Below are 18042 nucleotides of genomic sequence, written 5' to 3'. Positions count from 1 at the left end.
GAAAATCATTGTTGAAACAACTCAAGATGGTTGAGCCTAGAACACTGCTCTGAGGAACCTTGTATTCATTCATTGGATGTGCCAGCTTTTATTGTCCATCCATAATTGCCCCTGAGAAGGTGGTGGTGAGTTGACTTCTTAAACTGCTCTCGTCCATGTGATGTAGGTACAGCCACAGTTCTGTTAGGGAGAGATTTCCAGGATTTTGATTCATCGACAGTGAAGGAACGACAATATATTTCCAAGTCAGGATAGTGAGTGGCTTTGAGGGGAACTTACAGGTGATGGTGTCCCATGTATCTGCTCCCCTTGTCCTTCTAGATGGTAGCGGTCGTGGGTTTGGAAAGTGCAGTCAAAGGAGGCTTGGTGAGTTTCTGAAGTTCATCTTGTAGGTGGTACACACTGCCACCACTGTGCATTGGTGGAGGGAGTGAATGTTTCTGGATGGGATGCCAATCAAGCGGGCTGCTTTGTCCTGGATGGTGTCAAGCTTCTTGTGAGTTGCTGGAGCTGCAGTCCAGGTAATTGGAGAGTATTCCATCACACTCCTGATTTGTACCTTGTAGATGGTGGACAGGCTTTGGGAAGTGAGTTACTCGCTGCAGGATTCCAAGCCTCTGACCTGCTATTGTGGCCATGGTATTTAGATGACTATTCCAGTTCAGTTTCTGGTCAATGGTAACCCCTCCCATGATGTTGATAGTTGGGGACTCAACGATGGTAATGCCAGTGAATGTCAAGGGGTGATGGTTGGATTCTATCTTGTTGAAGATGGTCATTGCCTGGCACTTATGTGGCGTGAATGTTACTTGCCACTTGTCAACCCAAGCCTGGATATTGTCCTAGTCATCTTCATTTGGACATTGTCTGCTTCAGCATCTGAGTAGTCGTAAATGGTGCTGAACATTGTGCAATCATCAGCGAACATCCCCACTTCTGACCTTAGGATGGAAGAAATGTCATTGATGAAGCAACTGAAGATGGTTGGGCCTAGGACACTACCCTGAGGAACTCCTGTAGTGATGCCCTGGAACTGAGATAATTGACCTCCAATGACCACAACCATCTTCCTTTGTGCTAGGTATGACTCCAACCAGTGGAGAATATTCCCCTTGATTCCCATTGACTCCAGTTTTGCTAGTCTTGATACCACACTTGGTCAATTGCTTCCTTGATGTCAAGGGCGGTCACTCTCACCTCACCACAGGAGTTCAGTTCTTTTGTCCATGTTCGAACCAAGGCTGTAATATGTGGTGATGTCCTGGGGTTAAGGTGATTGGGCTTCAACAGCCACAAGCATATTTCTCTATGCTTGGTATGACTCCAACCAGTAGAGAGTTTCCCCCTGATTCTCATGCACTTTAGTAAAACTTCAGTTTTACTCAGGCTTCTTGATAGCAGATTCTGTCAAATGGTGTCTTAATATCAAAGGCAGTCACCCTCACCTCACCTCTGAAATTCAACTCTTTTGTGACCCTGACAGAACTCAAACTGTTTATCAGTGAACATGTTATTGCTGTATAAGTGCTGCTTGATAGCACTGCCAATGACACCTTCCATCACTTTATTGATGAAAAGTAGGCTGATGAGGAGGTAATTAACTAGATTGGATTTGTCCAGTTTTGTGGCTAGGACATACCTGGGCAATTTTCCCAATTGTTGGGCAGGTGCCAGTGTTGTAGCTATACTGTAACAGCTTGGCTAGGGGCATGACTAGTCCTGGAGCTGCAATATTGTCTTTGCTGTTTCCAGTGCACACAGCTATTTCTTGATATCACGTGAAGTGAATCAAGGACTAGAATATAAAAGCAGGGATATGCTGCTGAGGCTTTATAAGGCTCTGGTCAGACCACATTTAGAATATTGAGAGCAATTTTGGGCTCTATATCTCAGGAAGGATGTGCTGGCCCTGGAGAGGGTGTAGAGGAGGTTCACAAGAATGAACCCAGGAATGAAAGGCTTAACATATGAGGAACATTTGAGGACTCTGGGTCTATACTCGATGGAGTTTAGGAGGATGAGGGGGCATCTGATTGAAACTTACAGAATACTGAAAGGCCTGAATAGAGTGGACGTGGGGAAGATGTTTCCATTAGTAGGAGAGACCAGGACCCGAGGGCAGCCTCAGAGTAAAGGGAAGACCTGTTAGAACAGAGATGAGGAGAAACTTCTTTAGCAGAGAGTGGTGAATCTATAATTCATTGCCACAGAAGGCTGTGGAGACCAGGTGATTGAGTGTATTTAAGACTGAGATAGATAGGTTTTTGATTGGTAAGGGGATCAAAGGTTACGGGGAGAAGGCGGGAGAATGGGTTTGAGAAACTTTTCAGCCATGATTGAATGGCGGAGCAGACTCGATGGGCTGATTGGCCTAATTTCTGCTCCTACGTCTTATGGTCTTAAATAGGCTGAAGACTGGCATCTGTGATGCCGGGGACCTCACCAGGCGCCCAATATGGATCATCTACTTGGCTCTTTTGGCTAAAAATTGTTGCAAACACTTCACCCTTGCCTTTTGCATTGACGTGGTGGGCTTCCCCATCATTGAGAATGGCGTATTCCTGAAACCCCCTTTTCCCATTAGGTCTCTAACTGTCCACCACCATTCATGACTGGATGTGGCCGGACTGCAGAGCTTTGATCTGATCCATTGGTTGTGGGATCACTTAGTTCTGTCTATAGCATGCTGCTTCCACTGTTTAAACATGTTCCTGTGTTGTCGTTTTATCATTTTGGGACTTTATTTTTAGGAATGTCTGGTTCTGCTCCTGGCATGCCCTTCTGTACTCCCCATTGAACCAGGATTGATGGTAGATTAAGGGATATGCCAAACCATGAGTTTACAGCTTGTGGTGCAATACAATTCTGCTGCTGATGATGAGTCTGAAGAACAGTCATAGGGCCTCGAAACATTAACTTTGTTTCTGTCTCCACAGATGCTGTCAGACCTGCTGAGTTTTTCCAGCATTTTCTGTTTTTATTTCAGATTTACAGCAACCACAGTATTTTGCTTTAATTAAACATTTATCTCATTGAGGTCTCTGGGACATTGCTGTGTGCAAATTGGCTGTGAATTGCCTTAGGGTGATCAGGATGTGTAAAGTGCTGTACTTATGCACTTCCTGCTGCTGTTGTTATGACTATGTTTTCTTTTGTTGTTTCAAATCATAGGACAGAAAGAGGGATTTGTAAGATTATGACCCAAGAGCAGAAATAATTAGCTGAGAGAAAGGAAAATAATCTGTTTGTTTTCTTGTGTTAAGTATTTCTGGACTATTCAGAGTAAATAGTAGAAATGAGGACTGTTGAGAGAAATTACATCTATTGACTACGAATATGAAAGTAAAAGCTAAATATTCCAATTTTGTTTTCAGATTTGTTTGCTTGTATCAAAGCTATTAGAGGAATATGGCAGAAACAGCACAGATCCCCGATGAAGAGTTGGAAGACCTTAGAGTTGCATTTTCAAAATTTGGTGAGTAACCTAATGATGTAACTTTAGCATTAGTTACTTGGGAAGGGACAACTGAGTGACTGTCTAACTGAACTGAAGGTGCATTGATTGTACCCCAGGTTAAGTCAAGTGTTTGGAACATGTCACCGATGTTTTATTACTCTCAGTTTGAAGATGGGTCCATCTTTCGCTGGAGCTACCACTCTCTTTGTTGGTCATACAAACCAACCTTCAGCTAGTAGAAAATTGATCTGCTCCATTCTCTCTGAATATTTCTGGGCAGGTGACTCAATATTCAGTTGGCCCTATATTGGTGCCTGCCAGTTGTGTACCCCTCCCACTCCCTTCCTCCACTTCCAATCCCACTCCATCATCCCCAGAACTATCTCAAAGCAAAGTTGATGGAGACAGCAGGGGACACATGCCAGATGGTCTAGGATTTGGCTGTACTTTCAAATGTCATTTTATGTTTAGCAGTATGTAAATAAATTTGAACAGAAACATGGAGCAAAACACACATGGCAGATTAAATCGAAAACACAAACCTTAGGCCCAGATGTCTAATACTCAGGTATAGGAATAGGCTTGATGGGGCAAGTCCTAACCTTTTTATAAAAAAAGATTTTACAAGCTTTAATTGGGTCTTTTCCTTTTCAGACATTGATAACTCTGGATACATTGACAACAATGAACTCCACAATCTCTTGAAAGAAGCAAATCTACAACTACCAGGCCACAAAGTACGAGAAATAAAAGATGAGCTAATGGCCTCTGGAAGTCAGAAGGGCCAGATCACTTTTGAAGACTTTATTGGAGTAAGTCACTACGTATCTTTTTCAATTATTTTTGGCTATGTTCTTGAAAATTATTGTTAAAACCCCATTGCTATTAAACGAATACCAAGAAGGAAAGAATTTGGGACATCCCAAGGGGTTTTACAGCCAATGAAATACTTCTGAATTGCAGACACTTTATTATAATGTAGTTAATGGGACAGTAAATTTGTGGACAACAAGGCCCACGAGCAGCAATAAAAATTGAGCAGATAACCTTTTTTGTTTAGTGATGTTGGCTGAGAGATGTATATTGACCAGGACAGCAGGGATTACACCCCTACTCCTCTTCAAATAGTGCCATGGAATCTTTAACACTAATATCTCATCTGAAGGACAGATATAGTTTGACATAGGCAAGAAAGGAGTTAATAATCTAGCCCTTGCTATAATATAATTTTTCTGAAGTTAGCATGTGATCTTATGTTTGCCATACTTTCCTTCAAACTGTGGAATGTCATACTTCCTAAAATTAAAATTAAATACTTCCTGAACTTAAAACAAATTAATCATTAAATATAGTACAATTCTTGAACTCTTGAATTATAGTCTTCAAAACACTTTCCCCTACTTTGTCTGTACATTGAATTACTAACCAATGAAGAGGTGTATATGTTGTTCATAGTGGGAGATGAATTATGTGACTAGGAGTATGGGAAATCTGGTAATAATAAGAGGATAAAAGGTTGTAGAACCAGAAACAATTTTGATTTCAGAGAAAGGGGCTCATGTAGAAATACACGGAAGTTACAACGTCACCACTTTTCTCAGCCCCTCCACTGTCTATGATTTGTCATGCTGCTCGTCTGACAACCAGTACTTGATAAGCAGCAATTTCAACTAATTGAATATTGCTAAGGCCAACGCCATTGTTTGTGGGCCCTGCCACAAACTCCATTCCCTAGACGCCAACTCCATCCCTCCCCCTGGCAACTTTCTGAGGCTGAACCAGACTGTTGGCAACTGTGGCATCTAATTTGGCCTTGAGCTATGCTTCTGACCACATATCCCCTCCATCACCAAGACTGCCTACTCCCATTTCCGTGACATTGACCTTCTTCATTCCTCACCCTTCACTCTCATCTGCTTCTGAATCTCTCATCCATGCCTTTGTTGCCCCTCGATTCAAGTATTCCAATGCTCCAGATTCCCACCTTACACAACCCCCCCATAACCTCAAACTCATCCAAAACTCTGCTACCTGTATCATAACTCGCACCATGTCCCATTCACCCATCATCTCCATGCTTGCAGACTTACAGAGGCTCTCAGTCTGGCAGCCTACCGCTTTTAAAATTCTCATCCTTGTTTTCAGATTTCCCCCCCACCCCTCCAACATTGGCTTCACTTCTCCCTATCTCTCTAACCTCCTCCAGTCCTACAAACCTCTGAGATTGTCACCTATCCTAACACCTTTTTATATGACTTAGGTTCAAATTTTGCTTGATAATCACTCTGGTGAAGCCTCTTAGGATGTTTCACTACATTAAAGGTGCTATCTGTTACGATGCTCACAGAGACCAGTAACGTTTAAAAAGAAATTTGAGCTTCCAATAAATATCTGAAAGGATTATAGGACAAGATTTCATGTTTTGAGACTTTTACTGTAACAAACAAACTAGGAGCAACATTGACGAAACACAATCGGTGTAGGCAACTTATACATGTCCACCAGTCCCTTAAGGTAGCGGGACAGGTAGATAAGGTGGTTAAGAAGGCATATGGGATACTTGCCTTTTTTAGCCGAGGTATAGAATTTAAGAGCAGGGAGGTTATATTGGAACTGTATAAAACACTGTTAGGCCCCAGCTAGAGTATTGCATGCAGTTCTGGAATCCACATTATAGGAAGAATGTGATTGCACTAGAGAGAGTGTAGAGCAGATTTACCAGGATGTTGCCTATGTTGGATAGACTGGGGTTATTTTCCCTGGAGCAGAAGAGATTGAGGGGGGACATGATTGAGGTGTATAAAATTATGAGGGGCATAGATAGCGTAGACAGGAAGGAACTGTTCCCCTTGGTGGAGGGATCAATAACCAGGGGGCACAGATTTAAGGTAATGGGCAGGAGGTTTAGAGGGGATGTGAGGAAGAATATTTTCTCCCAGAGGATGGTGGGAATCTGGAACTCACTGCCTTAACGGGTAGTAGAGGCAGAAACCCTCATAACATTTAAGAAGTATTTGGATGTGCACATGCGATGCCATGGCATACAAGGCCATGAGCCTAGTGCTGGGAAATGGGATTAGAATAGTTAGGCACTTGTTTGACTGGTGCAGACTTGATGGGCCAAAGGCTCTTTTCCTGTGCTATCTAGACCTCTATGACTCTATGACATTAAACTACAGAAAATAACTTTACCCTTTAGCCTTCAACATAACTGAAAATCCCACTTCACAATTATACTTACACTGTCCCTTAAGAAGTAATTTGATTTTGCCAGACCCAGTTCAAAGTTATTCTCAGCTCCTGAGGGTATACTTCCATTTTTTTCCTCTCCCCATCTGATAATTTTTAACCCCAGAAGTGCCTTTCACGGTGAGGGTTTTTCCTGGTGATTCTTCTGCTAGTGCAAGCTAGGCATATCTTCCAGTCTTATTTCAAATCCTCAGGAATTTGATCTTTTCAATCCGAGTGCAAGCTCCCACGCACATTCCTGCGCAGTGAATCTTAAGGACTTTCAGCCTTAAGCTGCTCCCTCCCTCCCAGATCCTAGCAAGCTAACTATGTCCGTGAGTTTTCAGGGATATCTTAGAAACTCTTCCCCTCTCAAAACCCATCTCCATAGCAAGTTGAATCATATGGGCCTTAGTAGCCAGTTAGAAATGCTGATTAGCTATCCTTGAGTCCTCAACTCTCTTTTATCTTGGAAATAAATGGACAGTTTAAAGCATAACTGTTTATAACCAGACATTCACAATAGCTTCCTGGGACTTTGGAGACCAGCAGTCTAACCACTGTAAGCACAGATGCTACTACCATTGTCTTCAAGTGTGAACAAACAGCCTAAGTATCTTTTATCCACTCTATTCCCTTATTTCTTACTCACATATCCAATTTAATTTTGAACATTGACATATTTTGTGCATCAGCTACTAATCTGTGAAATGAATTCCACAGCCTTACACCATTGTAAGGACGTTTCTTCGACGGTCTGGTCTAAATCTCTTAATCTTGTATCTATGCCTTTCATTCTAAACTGTTCAGTTACTGGAAATAATCTGCTTTTCTTCACTCAATTCTATTTGTGCATAATCTTGAAAATTTAATTCAAAGTGGAGCTGAGGAAGAAATGAGGATATTATTGTAAAACAGGAATGCTTATTTTAAAGACCAAATTGGGGTGAAATTGCACCATGTGATATTAAGGTACAAAGGTGTGAAATTCCTCTCGCAGTTTAATGAAGATGTCGACCCTTTTCTTTGTTGGGCCAGATTTTGCTTTTAAAGCAACGGTGAGGGTAATGACATTTGCCATTATTTATGTGCAAATGGTGCGGCAGCAGCTTCAGGCGGATGCGTAATTAAAGACAAAGTGCGAAAGTCACTGTCCAAGTTACTTCATTCCACTGTTAGCTTCACATAAACTTCACCTCGATGTCTGCCCTGCTACTACTGAAATGCATTGAATGGCATGAAGTTGCTGCATTTGGCAGGTAGATACGGCACAGACAGACACGATAGGCCAAGTGGCCTCTTTCTGTGCCGTAAACTTCTATGATTGTATACCAATTAAACTTGCCATAGAAAGTTACATTTTGTGCATTCCAGTCTGATATCCTTTTAATAGAGCGATGGGTTGGGGGTGGCGGGGGGGGGGATGGATTTTATGGAGCCCGTAAGAGCAGGAAATGTTACTTGTGGGATGAATTAATTAGGCAAGAAACGAAACCTCAATTTCCCGGGCAGGTTGAGATGCAGAGGTAAAGTCAGCAGCGTGTTTGTGGTGTGTTGAGCCTCATGCCGGCCTGTGGCGGGTTCATACTTCACATGTCATGGATATTCATTAGTGTAAAATATTTTTTAATTATGTCCAACCTTCAAGAAAAAATCAGTGGTGCATGAGAATCTAGGGGCACCCAGTTCACTTTTGTTTAAAAGTGACGTGCACCAGTCAGCTTTGTGCAGTTGTATGTAAGGTCAGCGGTTTTCCTTATTTGACTCTATGGCACAAGGGAGGGGTGGAGGAGAATGGCAGCTTGGAAGGAGGCTCAGGACTGGCAAGGGTGAGTCAGTGGTGAGGGAGGGTGGGGTGTGGAGGCATGAAGGAGGGAAGAGGAAGGGTCTGGTGTCCTGGATGTGGTGGGGGGAGGGATAGTGGGAACAGTCAGTCAGGGTAACAAAATGAGGGTCCTAAAGGGTGAGTCAGTACTGTCCACACGTGGGTTCATCTCAAGGTGTTGATTGATGGAGTCTTTACAGGGCTTTGAGTTCACCTACAAAATTTTAATTACTCTGCTGAGATTGATCTCGGACAATGACCTTTACAATGCATAGAAAGGAATCTGCAAGTTCAGCCATGTCCAACAGAGTGGCGGGTGGCACTGGACACTAACATGAACTTCAATAAAGAGTGAACAAAAAGCACAACATTGTTGTTTCCATAATAAAGAAATGTCCCTAACTCCCCTGTAACCATCAATGCATGCCAACCATGAGGCGTGCTCTGACTAAGCTAGTCTCAACAAACAATGATGATGCACATATGAATAAAGTGAAACCAATATAATGTGAAATATTTACAAGTGAAATTTAAGTTTGAAATACATCCAAACCAACTTTGTGATCTTAAGTCTTATGTTAATTGAAATGCATTTGAACAGGAAAGTTATGGCCATGATGCTGATCCTCCCTGTTTGACCAGGAAGTCCTTGAATAGACCGCCCATAGATGCAGTATTGTCAGATGATGGCGGGTTTCACCAATGAGAAGCTTCCCCCACCGTGTCTCCCACGTGTGCTGCCGGCACTTTTAATTTTATTTGTAATCGTGTGGGAACGGAAAAAAGCAAGAGAGCAGAGTCAGCGCACAATTCCAGTTACACCATCCGGAATGGCACGCTGTTGACAACCTTTTCCCCCACCCTCCCATAAGTGTTAATTATTGCCAAGGAGCCTCTCTGGCACCGCAAATTAACAGTTACTAGTATGGACTCTCATTCCTTAGGTTTTACTTGTTGGAGATTTTAAAAATGTCGAGTTTAATTTTTATTTTCCCTTTCTGTCTCTTTTCTCGCTCCCTCTTTCTCTGTCAATCCAGTATTTCTTTCCTTTCTTTTTATTTCTCTTATGTGCCTGATTTGATATTGAATTCACCTACTGTTACAATTACTTGTTCAGACCTTGCATTATTTATTTTACAATCTTTCAATCCCACTGGTTAAGGAGAGACATTGTTGCTTGCCCTGTTCACTCTGGTCCCAGATGGCCGATTTCCCTCACTGCAATGTTAACAGCTCACAATTTCAGCACCTTGACACACAAAAAACCCTAAACATGCAAGGGCCAGTCTTAACAACGGATGCTTGCTACAACAAAATGCACCCAATGTAATCTGCATTTGAATGAAATCATTTCACTCCAAATGAATAAACGGTTCTGTAATATATATTAAACACAAAGAGTTCAGGAAATAAAATATTGTTGAGAAGTGGAATGTTCTCTTTGAACTCATTCTCATCTCATGTATTTTCACAGCTTTTCTACGGTTTAAAGAGCAGTGAAGTTGCTAAAACATTCAGAAAGCAACTCTTGAAGAAGGAGGGAATCTGTGCTGTTCATGGAACTGAAAAATCCAGCGAAGGAACCCAGCACTCCTACTCAGGTACTTCATAGTGTTTCGTTCATCACATGCCGCACTCTAGTTGGTTGCTACAAGTGCATTGGAACAATTTTAAGAGATGCATTTAAGGGCAAACTAAACAAGCATATGAGGGGAAAAAAATAGAAGGATATTCTGATGGGGTTAGATGAAGAGATGTGGGAGGAGGCATATGTGAAGCCTAAACACAAACATGGACTAGTTGGGCCAAGTGTCCTGTTTCTGCACTGCGCGTTCTATATAATTCAATGATGATCACTTTGTTTACTTTTAAAGTAAGGGATCAGAATGTAGATGTACAGACACTATACTAGATGTAGCAATAGCATTGTCGAAATGCAGTCTCAGCAAATTACACCCACTGTAATTATCTCTGGTCCTGGGACCCTGAAACAACAGCTAATTTAATGGCTATGGTTTAATTAATTACCTTAACATTGAACTAGATTTTGGTCTGAAGAAAATGTAAAAACGTTGAACAAGCTGGGACCAGGGTGGCATGTGGTATACCTGTATCACAGGCCTCTGCTCCTTCCAAGGAGTCTGTTCCTATCTGCACATGGCAAGTCTTCTTTTTCAGACTCAGGTCTTTGTATCCGGATACTAGTACAAGGCAACAAATTGGCAAAAGAATTATTGAGAAAGGGTATGAGGAAGATCTTCTTCATGTTTAGAGTGATTAACATTTGGAATGTTCTTCTGGACCAAGGAAATGGAGGTGGAAACCTTACATTCATTCAGGGGAAGCCATGTGGTGTGATGGTAGCCGTAGATTGTTTTTCATTCTGGATAGATGTGGTTAGGTGGGCCAAACCTCATCACTTGTATTAATCTTCTGACCTGCACAAATCTTTTGATATTGTAAGGAACATATCTTTTTATTTCTGTTGGACTGTTGTGAAGAAGGGTGCAGTTTCAGTTATAGAGTTGGAAATTAGCAGTTCATACTTCTTTCTTTTGCCACTGGTTAATGACAGTTTATTCAATAAACAGTTATTTACTTATTAAGTTTACAAACCTGGTGCTTGTATTTTGTTAACCTATATTAAACAGTTAGGTAGAATTGGGGCAATCTGGTGGTTTGATTAAACTTTTCACATTTGTCGTGGCTCAGGGAACAGTGGGGCTTGATATTACAGCGCACAATCCCCAGTGAGTCATGACAATATGTTCATTAATGGGGCTTGATGCATATAAAAATACATAATCTAACCCCACTTTAATATTAAAATAATAGTAAAGTACTGCAGATGCTAGAGGTCTGAAATAAAAACAGAAATTGCTGAAAAAACTCAACAGGCCTGTTCTGTGCAGACAGAAGCAGAGTTAATGGGCGGGATTTCCTGGCCCCGCCTGCTGCCAGGTTTGTCCAGTCCTTCCGAAAGAGCTTTTGGCTGGGCCGCTGCATCTCCCATGGCTGGTCCCGCCATGACAGGGCCAGAAAATCCCAGCCAATGTTTCAAGTCCAATATGACTCTTCTTCGGAACTGAAGAGAGGTAGAAATGTCATGGGCTTTGGACTGTTGATTAAAGGGACAGGGTCAGCTGGAGCAAAAGGGAAGGTCAGGGAAAGGTTACAGGGTGGGAAATATTTAATTACAAAAAATGTTTTGAAACAAAAGGCAAAGCGAGTGATAATGATAGTAAAAGAATAAATCAGTGGTCCAGAGTAGGTGTTAATAGCAGAATAAAGGCCAGCTCTGTCTGAAAGCAAAACTCGAGAACAAGATACCGATGGCACTAGGGGAAAAAATACAATATGGAGGACAGAGTTCACAGTCTGTTAGTGGTTGAACTCAATCATATTCAATACTTTAATATTAATAGACTTACTCCTGTGAATTGAATACTTTACCTTTTGCAAATATTACTTTTTAAACTTGACTCACTATCCTTTTTCTTAATATATGAATTTCTGGTAGTTGAATATAAATTAATAACATATGGTGCACCTTATAGTCACATGTTAAATCAATTTGAAGTGAAGTGAATTTACAGCTGTCTATTCCTGTGAGATTTAAAATCCATCTAATTAAATATCATTCATACTTTATGTATTTTTAGCTCCTGGTAAACTGGTTTACATAATTAGTTTGTGCAGTGAATATTCTAAACAGTCGCGCCATGCTATTTGTTTCTAACAATTCTATATTCTCATATAAGTCAAGGAGTGGCCCAATTGTCAGTTAGGAAACTTTCTTACACTTTTGGAATTTTGCAAGAAATTAAGCAACCAAGAGTTGCTGGCAAGGATTAGCAAATTTCTGAGAACAGTTTAAAGTTGGGGTTGGGAGGGGGATTTTAAAAGATGAGAATTGATGATTGCATTGACCAGTATTGCATTGTGGTTGCACACATGCAGGGTGTCGTGTGTGAAGTGGGATTTCCCCACTCATCAATGAATCATTTAACTGAAGTCTACAGATCAGTCGTGGGGCTGAATTTTACACAGAAGCGTTGGCCCCACCCACTGGTCACTGCTAGGACTGCAATCAGTCCCTGACAAGTTGCAATGTAGGGTAGACTTGGAGGTAAGTGGGCTGAGGGGATGGGGTGGGAATGCAGCGATTGTGAGGGCGGGGCGGAAGGGGGGGAATTTAGTTGGGGCGGGCAATCCTATCTGCTGGGAGCCCTTCATTGGGCACAGGCTGCCCAAACAGGAGATCGAGCCCATAGCCAGGCCTTGTCATGTGGCATGGGCACCCTTGCCGCTGGTAAAATACCAGTGGGAGGAGGCCCTTAAGTGGCAACTATTTGACCACTTAAGGTCCTCAAGAGCTGGCAGGTCACCCAACACTGATCCTACCACTCATAAAGTAGCAATGAAGGCGGAAAAGCAACAGATATGGCACCATCCATCTGATTTTATGCACAAGCCCTCCACCTGTTTTCAAAGATGAGTGGGGTTGGGGGGGAGGGGCACGGGGTGTTGGGTACATAAAATTCCAGCATTGGAATCATTATGACACAGAAGGAGGCTATTCAGCCCATTGAATCTGTGCCAGCCCTCTGCAGAATAATCCAGTCAGCCCCATTTCCCTGTAGCCCTATATGTTTATTTCCCTCAAGTGCACACCTAATTTCCTTTTGAAATCATTGTTCGTCTCTGTTTCCACCACCCTTGTGGACAGCGAGTTCCAGGTCATTACTGCTCACTGCATCAAAAAAAGTTCTACTTCACATCCCCCTGCATCTCTTGTCCGAAACCTAATAGTCAATATCCCCTAATCCTCGTATGATCAGTGATAAAATTAGAGCTCACTAACTGAGGTGTGAAGTAGGAATAATGTGCTATTGGCTGACATTTCTTTGATGCTGTATTTTTTAAAGCGGGAACTTGCGTTTTGTGACAGGCATTCAAAGTCTGTGTCTCTTAATTTTGGCAATAGGACTTTTGTGTTCTCAATTGTTGATATGTTACTGTGTTGTAAGATATTGTGGACTGCACGTTGTACAGTATATAATGTACAAGGGGAGGGCTAAAACAAAAAAGATACTTCTGAGAACATGCTGAATATATTGATTATTCTGGAAGTCTCCAGGACTCTGTGCCCCTATTTTCTTTGAGCAACAAATTATCATTCAAGTCTCATTTATTGCAGAGGAGGAAAGATATGCTTTTGTTAATTGGATCAACAAAGCTTTGGAGAAGGATCCAGACTGCCAGCAACTGATTCCTATGGATGCCAACAGTGACACTGAACTTTTTGCTGCAGTTGGGAATGGCATTATCCTTTGGTAAGTGACTCATCTTTTCCTCACACATTACTGCAAGGGTCACTGTGGTCTAAAACTGTCCATCAGTCCTCCTATTGCACCAAGTGGGGTAGGGAATATAACATTTGTCCTATAGCTGGTAAGATCTTACTCTGATTTGGCCATCTGGCACTGCCACCAACAGCATCCTTGACTTAGCCAGTCGTGTTGCCCCTGTCACCAGGGAACCACCAGCGGCAACAGAGTCGATGGCAGCAAATCTCTGGCAGTGCCCATGCTGCAGTCTATGTCCGTGCTTTAAAAGAAGATAAAAACTTCTACCATAATCGTTGCCATTGATTTTTTTTAGAACAGGTGAGAATGATCTGCACAAGTAACCTGCTCAGTGAACATTCAAATATCAAATATATTACTTGCAGAATTGGGATTAGACCCCATCTGGAAAACTGCAGTTTTGGGCACCAAACCTCAGGAAGGGAGGGAAGTGCAGATTCGCCGTGGGAACAGAAGGAGGCCATTTCGCCCCTCAAGCCTGTTCAAACTTTCACTGAGATTGTAGCTGATCTGCAACCTAACTCATCTTCACCCTATATCCCTTAATACCTGAAGAACAAAAATCCATCACTTGCAGATTTAAAATTAACTATTATTGGTTGCGGAAGAGAGTTCCAAACTCTTACCATCCTTTGTGTGTAGACGTATTCCCTAATTTCACTGCTGAAAGGTCCAGCTGCAATTTTAGACTCTGCCTTCTATTCCTAGACTCCTCAATCAGCAAAATGGCTTCTCTCATCTAACACCATCGTTCCCCTTAATGTTTTGGGGACTTCAATCAAATCACCCCTTAACTTTCTAAATTACACCAAAATGATACCAGGGGCTTAAATGGTTAAATTCTGAGGACAAGTTCCATAGACTAGGCTTGAGCTTAAGGTATTTCCTTGAGCTTAGAAGATTGAGGGGTGATCCCATTGAGGTGTTTCAAAATGATAAAGGGATTTCATAGAGTAGATGCAGATAAATTATTTCCTCTGGTGAAGGAATCCAGATCAATGGAATATGTCCTTAAACTTAGAGCTATGGTTTAGGAGTGAATGCAGGAAACAAGTTTTCACACAAAGGTAATGGAAATTTGGAATGCTCTTCTCCAAACAGTGGTAGATGCTGGGTCCATTGAAAGTTTCAAGTTCTAGATCGATAGACTTTATTGAGCAAGAATGTCAAGAAATGTGGAGCAAAGGCAGATAAATGTAATTGAGGTACAGATCACCCATCGCGGAACAGGCTTGAAGGATTGAATCGCCTCCTTTGTTCCTTTGTTCCTGTCATCTAATGCAGCCTTCCTTATGCAGAAATCCAACTTCATCTGGCCTTCAGGGGATCTCTTGCTTCACAGTGGCCGTTCCTCTCTTTAATTATCCCTCCATTTATATTCCCAGATCTCTTTTTCTCAAAAAAAAAAGCAGAGAATGCTGGAAATACTCAGCAGGCCTGGCAGTATCTGTGGAGAAAGGCAAGGAGTTCAGAATGTCTTGACCTGAAAGATTGGACTAAATTTTACGCTGGTCAGGTGGGCGCGCGCCCAACCCGATCGGACGTGAAATCGCATGAGATGACATCAGGCGAACGTCCTGACATCATCCCGCGCTCGTGCGATATTTCAGACAGCGGGCTCACACAAAAGTCGGAAGTGCGCCTGCCAACAATCAAGAGGGAAATTAAGTCATTTTACGTAGCCCGTCCAACCTTACAGTTGGTGGACGGGCAAATCGGCCAGGCGGCCTTTACATTTTTCAGCAAGCCTCATCTAAGGGCGGGATGAGTTTTCCGTTATTAAATAAGATAAAAATAGAAATCTGTGGACAGCATTTTTATAATCTATATGTTCAGGTGCCTGATTGTGATATTTTTTTCCTGACTTTAAAAACTTTATTTCATGGGTTTCGGGTCTTCAGCTCCCTGAGGCAGCTCTCTGCCTTCAGCGAGCTTTCTGTCAGCGCTTGCCCGAGTTGACATCATCGCCCTCCGTTCTTCAGCCCCCACCCCGGCAATGCTGAGCTTTTCAGTGTGGGCTTCAGGCTGGCCACCCGCCAAGCTGAAAATTCAAGGCCATTAACTCTGTTTCCTTCATCCCCAATGTTGCCTGACCTGCTGAGTATTTACAGCATTTTCAGTTTTTATTTCAGATTTCCAGCATCCAGAAGTATTTTGCTTCTATTTTTCACATGCTCTGATAAACGTGCTCTTTTCCTCTACACCCATCCCTCCCAACCCTAGCTCATAGCTGGCACCAATGTCTCTTCTAATGCAGCACCTTAGTCAACTAGTTGACAAAAGTGCAATAAACTGGCAGCAACTCTTGCATCAATATTACCTCCTCCTAATGGGAATGCTAGTGGAGGCCAGGAACATGTCCAAGGTAATAGGACTAAGATTAGGAATTGGGTGGCGATTGACTTTCCACCACTGCATTCTGTGCTGCCTACACTTTATATTCAAAATCATCTCCATATCATATAAGTCCCAGCAATAGCTATAAACCTTTTTAACCACTCTTATTTAAAAACTAAATTTACTATGCATCAGTCTCAGAAACATCTTTGAGCATCCTTTCTACCTACTGTCTACTAATTATACCATACAGCTATGGTAATTTTCAGTTTAAATCCTATTTTCGCACTGCCATATAGTGGTGGTGGGTCACCTTCCTGTAGTTCTGCTGAGGGTGAAGAGAGTAGATGTTTAAGGCAGTGGATGGGTCGCCAATTAAGTGGACTACTTTGTCCTGGTTAGTGTTGAGTTTTTTGTTTTGGGACTGCACCCATCCAGGCACTTGGAGTATTCCATCATACTCCTGACCTGTGCCTTGTTGGTGGTAGAGTGGCTTTGGGGGAACAGGAGGTGAGCCACTCAGGGCAGAATACCCAGCCTCTGCCCTGGTGTAGCAGCTATATGCTTATGTGGCTGTTCCAGTTGAGTTTCTGATCAGTGGTGACTCCCAGGCTGTTAATGGGCTGCTTGGTGATGGTAGTGCCATTGAATGTCTTGGGAAGATGGTTAGATTCTCACTTGTTGGAGATGGTCTGTGCCTGGCACTTGTGTGGCATGAATGTTACTTGCCACTTATCAGCCCAAGCCTGAATGTGGTCCAGATTTTGCTGCATATGGACGTGGACTGCTTCAGTGTCTGGGGAGCTGCAAATGGTACTGAACATAGTGCAATCATCAGTGAGCTTTGCGTAATCAGTGATTATGGAGGGAAGGTCATTGATAAAGCAGCTGAAGATGGTTGGGCCTAGGACCATGCTGAAGAACTCCTGCAGTGATGTCCTGAGACTGACATAATTAGCCTTCATGATTATGAGCATCTTCCTTTCTGCCAACCTCCTTCACATTATATACACTATGTAGGCATCATCTAATAACTCAGTGCGTCATCCGAGAGAGTTAGATATAGATTTATTTTTTATTCTTTCATGGGATGTGGGTCACGCTGGCAAGGCCAGCATTTATTGCCCATCCCTAATTGCCCTTGAGAAGGTGGTGGTGAGCCGCCTTCTCAAACCACTGCAGACCATGTGGTGTAGGTACACCTGCTGTTAGGAAGGGGACTTCCTATGCTTGTGTAATTCCAGGAATGTTGTTCAAGCAAATATTAATGTTTGGTTTGTGAAAAATCCCTCCCATTCCAAAATTAGAAAATAGAAAGCCCCACTCAAAGATTTGAAATAACACTTCAGTGCATCACTGAGGGAATGGTGAATTGTTGAAGACTCTGTTCAGATGAGATGATAAATTGAGGCCCCATCTTCTTGCTCAAATGGATGTAAAAGATATGCCAAGTTGGCATAAAAGGAGCAAAATGTTGAGCTTTAACAAATAGTTCTGCTTGAGGCCAATGCACAGATGAGTCAGTGCAGCACTTTCTGATTCCAAGATAATCCAATATTCATGCCACATGGTGCCAAATCAAATATCGAGGGAATGCCAATTCATTCATACCCCTTCAAACATAGGACATCAATGATCATAAGTGAACATAATTCTTATCAATGTCCTGCCTCTCTGTTTCCATGGAGTTGCCTGACTTTAGGGAACTGATGCCTGCCATTTATTTTAAATGTTGCTCTAGATTTGCATCAGTTTTTGTGGCAAATGTACACTTCACCTCAGTGCAGCTTGCCATGAATGGCTTCACGCTTCAAATCTCACCTTCT

The 18042-nt window shown here is 42.3% G+C and overlaps 1 protein-coding gene across 2 annotated transcripts in view; it reads left to right on the top strand.

Annotated features, from left to right (window-relative positions):
• LOC121290659 (plastin-2-like) overlaps positions 1-18042 on the top strand; it is a 62389-nt gene that overhangs the window by 14604 nt on the left and 29743 nt on the right. For both annotated transcript variants that reach the window (XM_041211398.1, XM_041211399.1), the window contains exons 2-5: positions 3375-3475; positions 4112-4269; positions 9985-10111; positions 13711-13846. In XM_041211398.1, coding sequence (XP_041067332.1) covers positions 3409-3475; positions 4112-4269; positions 9985-10111; positions 13711-13846 — 488 coding nt within the window. In that variant the 5' untranslated portion in view covers positions 3375-3408. The remainder of the gene's footprint in view (positions 1-3374; positions 3476-4111; positions 4270-9984; positions 10112-13710; positions 13847-18042) is intronic.

The sequence above is a fragment of the Carcharodon carcharias genome, chromosome 18, assembly GCF_017639515.1.
Source record: "Carcharodon carcharias isolate sCarCar2 chromosome 18, sCarCar2.pri, whole genome shotgun sequence".
Taxonomy (NCBI): Eukaryota; Metazoa; Chordata; class Chondrichthyes; order Lamniformes; family Lamnidae; genus Carcharodon; species Carcharodon carcharias.
This window is presented reverse-complemented; position numbering and strand designations above follow the sequence as displayed.